The following is a 5,341-nucleotide window of genomic DNA, read 5'->3' on the forward strand; positions in this document are numbered from 1 at the left end:
CAGAATGTACTCTTTGTGTCTGGCTTCTTCTGTACAATATTACGTCTGTGAGATTTATCCCTATTGTTAAGTGGATCAAATTATTCTTTTTTTTAAATTGTTGAGTTGCATTCTATTGTATGAATATACCACTATTTACCTATTCATTTTCTTATTGATGGACATTTGGTTGATTTCAAATTTCCTCAATTTCCCCCCTATGATCTCTCAACTTTTTATTGGCCTTTTACCCCCCGAGGGTGCCCCACTTCTGCTGCCTTAATGCCTTGGAATTCTGGTGTCGTTGACCTCAGACCCCACTTTGCCATCAGTGGTGGTCTTTTTTTTTCCCTTTTAATTTGTATTAATTGATTTTAGAAAGAGAGAGGGAGAGAGAGAAACATAATTTGTTGTTCCACTTATGTATGCATTCATTGGTTGCTTCTTGTATGTGCCTTGACCGGCAACCTTGACATATTAGGTTGATTCTCTAACAAACTGAGCTGCCCGGCCAGGGTGGTGGTGTTTCTTTCGGATGGATTGCATGGCGCTGCTGTTGTCCAGGGTGTCACCAAGATCAACGTCCTCCCCTTCTCCCAGCAGGCTGTGGTAGGTGGTGATGCAGCCTCCAGCTTGACCTTGACGTTCAGCAGGGCCTTGTACTCCTGGGCTTGGTGCTGCCCCTCTGCATCTCATAGTGCATCCCCAGTTCCCTCAGGCTGTTCTCCTAACTGGCCTTCAGATTTCTCACTGAGTCCAGGTGGATCTCCAAGGACTGGACCGTAGGTCTCAGCTTTGTGAAGGTCATCTCAGCAGCTCCTATGTCAGCGGTCTGTGAGGGGGCCACTGTGGTGCTGTCCTCAATCTGCTGGGACTAGTACTGGTCTAGCTCCTCTCGGTTCTTCCGAGCCAGCTCATCACACTGGGCCCAGATGTGCGCATGATCTTGCTGAGGTCCCGAGATTTGGGAGCATCCAACTCCCCGGTCAACCCAGAGTCGGCAATCTGGTTTCGTAGACCATTTACTTCCTCCTCGTAGTTCTTCTTCATGAGGAGCAATTCCTCCTTGAGAGCCTCAATCTCTGTCTCCAGAGGCAGCCGAGTGATATTGGTGTCATCAGTGACCACTGATGGCGCTCTCCAAACACTGGCACGTGGCCAGCTCTGTCTCATACTTGACTCTGAAGCCGTCAGCAGCCAGACGGTCATTGTCAATCTGCAGAGCGATGCGGGCATTGCCCACAGAACGTGCAAAGATCTGAGCCCTCAGGTCCTCGATCGTCTTGAATAATGCCCCGGTCTCTGACCCGAGCTCCCTTCTTCTTCAGGAGTTCTGGATTTGGCTCTCCAGTCCGCCATCATCAGCCTCCAGGCTCCTCACCTTCTCCAGGTAGGAGGCCAGGCCGTCATTCGGGCATTGCACAGTCTCCTTCTAGCTCTGGATGCCCCCTGTGCCTCCCAGACCCCTGGCCATCCCCGCAGCCAGGTCCTCGGACCCCCACTGCCCCGCACGCTGGTAAAGTAGGACACAGAGAGGCCCAAGCCCCCAAAGCTGGCTGTGCTGCTGACCTGCAGGTTCAGCGGCTGGGCGACTGCACAGAGCCCAGCATCTGCGAGTTTCACGTAGAAGCTGGACCAGGTGCTGAAGCTCATGTTGTTCTGGAAGGAAGTCAAGAGGCTAAGACTCCGGTTCAAGTAGCAGTCCAATTTCCTTAGATTCTTGATAGGCGCAATTGACAAGAAATTTTGGGTGCACACAAACAGGTGACAAGAAATTCAGAACAAACCATTTTTGCAAATCACTCAAAAATTACAACAGGCAAAATTATACTTTGCAGGGGATAGGAAATGTAACACCACCTTTGGCAAGTCATTCACAATGACCGGTGGGATTATATTGGAAGACCCCTGTTTTCCCTCTTCGTTCACTGACAAATCTAAGCTTGAAAATTTCTCCTAATGATGTGCATGGATTTTGAATCCAGTTGAATATTTTTCTAGCAGGAATTTCAAATAATGACGATGCCCTTGTTTTCAGGATGTGCTTGTGTTTTTAGAGTCGTCACCCCGCGGCTGACTTGGTCCCTACTAAAGGGGCACCCCGGCTGCAAATTGCTACCCATGAAGACGGGGACTTGGGGCCTTTCCCTGGAGCTGTCTCCACCCAAAGCCGTCTTCTGTCTCCCTGTGTATGGTCTCTCCTTATTATGAGGACACCATTGAACGTAGGGCCCACCTATTCCAGCATAGTCTTAACATATCTAATTACATCTGTTTATTTTTTTGCCAATAAAACTTTATTTATAAAGACAGGCAGGGGCCAGATTTGGCCTACAGGCTGTAGTTTGCCAATTCTTGTCCTATAGGTTGGAGTATATAACCAATAACCTATTGGTGGGCCTATGGCAGATGTAATGGAAAAAAAGTATTAAAGTGCATAGGAAATTGTCAGAGAGCAAGGCCACAACAGGGAGCCAAAAGATAAAAACTAAAATAGGTTAATACTAGAAGGAATAGTTAAGTGTTGAAGATGTTTGGCTACTGGGGGTAGGCTATTAGTGGGATTTGAGGAGGCAGAGGTGTTATAAACTTTTATGATCGTTTTGATACTCAAACAACGACAACAAAGATATATATGTATTACCTTAAGAAAAAAAAGTAAAAACTTAAAAAAAACAGTCAACTAATGTCAGGGCACTCCATCTTTACTGCCTATATTGTCCCAGATTCCGTGGTATAGTCTCTCTGGGCCTGTGGAGTTCCCACCAGGGGGCGTTGTGAGAAAAGTTACAGTTTTTCTCTGTAAATAGAAAATAAAATAAGAATCACCCTGGCTACAGTAGGACTTGCCACTCTACCACCCCAGGGGCCAGATCCGGCCCTTTACCTGAATTTGTTTGTTGTTTTGCTATTTTATTTTTATTGAGGTATAGCTGATATTTAGTTTCAGGTATACAACATAATGATTTAATGTTTGCATATATTGCAAAATGTTCACCACAATAAATCTAGTTATCATCTGTCACCAAACATAAATACAGAATTTTTTTTACTTGAGATGAGAACTTTTTTAATTAAAAATGTTTTAATTTAAGTATATACTTGCTATATGAATTTCAGTTATACACTACAGTGATTTAATAGTTTAGTGTAATCACTCCACTAATTCTAGTGATCACATGTCATCATGTAAACTTATCACAACATTATTGACTATATTCCCCTTCTCCTTTACATCCTTCCCCCACCCTCCTCCCTTCTGGTAACCTCCCCTTTGGTCTCTGTTTCTAGATCCCCACTGCCCCGCACGCTGGTAAAGTAGGACAAAGAGGCCCCGGAGCCCAAGCCCCCAAAGCTGGCTGTGCTGCTGACCTGCAGGTTCAGCGGCTGGGCGACTGCACAGAGCCCAGCATCTGCGAGTTTCACGTAGAAGCTGGACCAGGTGCTGAAGCTCATGTTGTTCTGGAAGGAAGTCAAGAGGCTAAGACTCCGGTTCAAGTAGCAGTCCAATTTCCTTAGATTCTTGATAGGCGCAATTGACAAGAAATTTTGGGTGCACACAAACAGGTGACAAGAAATTCAGAACAAACCATTTTTGCAAATCACTCAAAAATTACAACAGGCAAAATTATACTTTGCAGGGGATAGGAAATGTAACACCACCTTTGGCAAGTCATTCACAATGACCGGTGGGATTATATTGGAAGACCCCTGTTTTCCCTCTTCGTTCACTGACAAATCTAAGCTTGAAAATTTCTCCTAATGATGTGCATGGATTTTGAATCCAGTTGAATATTTTTCTAGCAGGAATTTCAAATAATGACGATGCCCTTGTTTTCAGGATGTGCTTGTGTTTTTAGAGTCGTCACCCCGCGGCTGACTTGGTCCCTACTAAAGGGGCACCCCGGCTGCAAATTGCTACCCATGAAGACGGGGACTTGGGGCCTTTCCCTGGAGCTGTCTCCACCCAAAGCCGTCTTCTGTCTCCCTGTGTATGGTCTCTCCTTATTATGAGGACACCATTGAACGTAGGGCCCACCTATTCCAGCATAGTCTTAACATATCTAATTACATCTGTTTATTTTTTTGCCAATAAAACTTTATTTATAAAGACAGGCAGGGGCCAGATTTGGCCTACAGGCTGTAGTTTGCCAATTCTTGTCCTATAGGTTGGAGTATATAACCAATAACCTATTGGTGGGCCTATGGCAGATGTAATGGAAAAAAAGTATTAAAGTGCATAGGAAATTGTCAGAGAGCAAGGCCACAACAGGGAGCCAAAAGATAAAAACTAAAATAGGTTAATACTAGAAGGAATAGTTAAGTGTTGAAGATGTTTGGCTACTGGGGGTAGGCTATTAGTGGGATTTGAGGAGGCAGAGGTGTTATAAACTTTTATGATCGTTTTGATACTCAAACAACGACAACAAAGATATATATGTATTACCTTAAGAAAAAAAAGTAAAAACTTAAAAAAAACAGTCAACTAATGTCAGGGCACTCCATCTTTACTGCCTATATTGTCCCAGATTCCGTGGTATAGTCTCTCTGGGCCTGTGGAGTTCCCACCAGGGGGCGTTGTGAGAAAAGTTACAGTTTTTCTCTGTAAATAGAAAATAAAATAAGAATCACCCTGGCTACAGTAGGACTTGCCACTCTACCACCCCAGGGGCCAGATCCGGCCCTTTACCTGAATTTGTTTGTTGTTTTGCTATTTTATTTTTATTGAGGTATAGCTGATATTTAGTTTCAGGTATACAACATAATGATTTAATGTTTGCATATATTGCAAAATGTTCACCACAATAAATCTAGTTATCATCTGTCACCAAACATAAATACAGAATTTTTTTTACTTGAGATGAGAACTTTTTTAATTAAAAATGTTTTAATTTAAGTATATACTTGCTATATGAATTTCAGTTATACACTACAGTGATTTAATAGTTTAGTGTAATCACTCCACTAATTCTAGTGATCACATGTCATCATGTAAACTTATCACAATATTATTGACTATATTCCCTTTCTCCTTTACATCCTTCCCCCACCCCCCTCCCTTCTGGTAACCTCCCCTTTGGTCTCTGTTTCTATGAGTCTATTTTTTTTTTAGATTTCACATATAAGTGAAACCATATGATATTTGTTTTTCTCTGCCTGACTTTTTTCACTTAGCATAATACCCTCTAGATATATCTATGTTCATTAGAATCTGGGAATCTTTTTAAAATCCTGATTTCCGGGCCTCATCCTCCGGAAATTCTGTTTCTTTGTTACTAATGTTGTGGCCCCACCACATAACAAAGAAACAGAATTTCCAGAGGATGAGGCCCAGAAATCAGGATTTTAAAAAGATTCCCAG

General features: G+C 43.2%; 1 protein-coding gene and 1 pseudogene across 1 annotated transcript in view; one reads left to right on the plus strand and one right to left on the minus strand.

The window, feature by feature from the left end:
* Positions 1-258: 258 nt before the first annotated feature.
* Positions 259-3,435, minus strand: LOC102256475 (annotated as a pseudogene).
* Positions 3,436-4,312: 877 nt separating this feature from the next.
* ACSBG2 (acyl-CoA synthetase bubblegum family member 2) overlaps positions 4,313-5,341 on the plus strand; it is a 51,253-nt gene continuing 50,224 nt past the window's right edge. Inside the window, 1 exon segment of the mRNA XM_005884399.2 lies at positions 4,313-4,329. Coding sequence (XP_005884461.2) covers positions 4,313-4,329 — 17 coding nt within the window.

Source organism: Myotis brandtii, unplaced genomic scaffold (genome assembly GCF_000412655.1).
Source record: "Myotis brandtii unplaced genomic scaffold, ASM41265v1 scaffold827, whole genome shotgun sequence".
Taxonomy (NCBI): domain Eukaryota; kingdom Metazoa; phylum Chordata; class Mammalia; order Chiroptera; family Vespertilionidae; genus Myotis; species Myotis brandtii.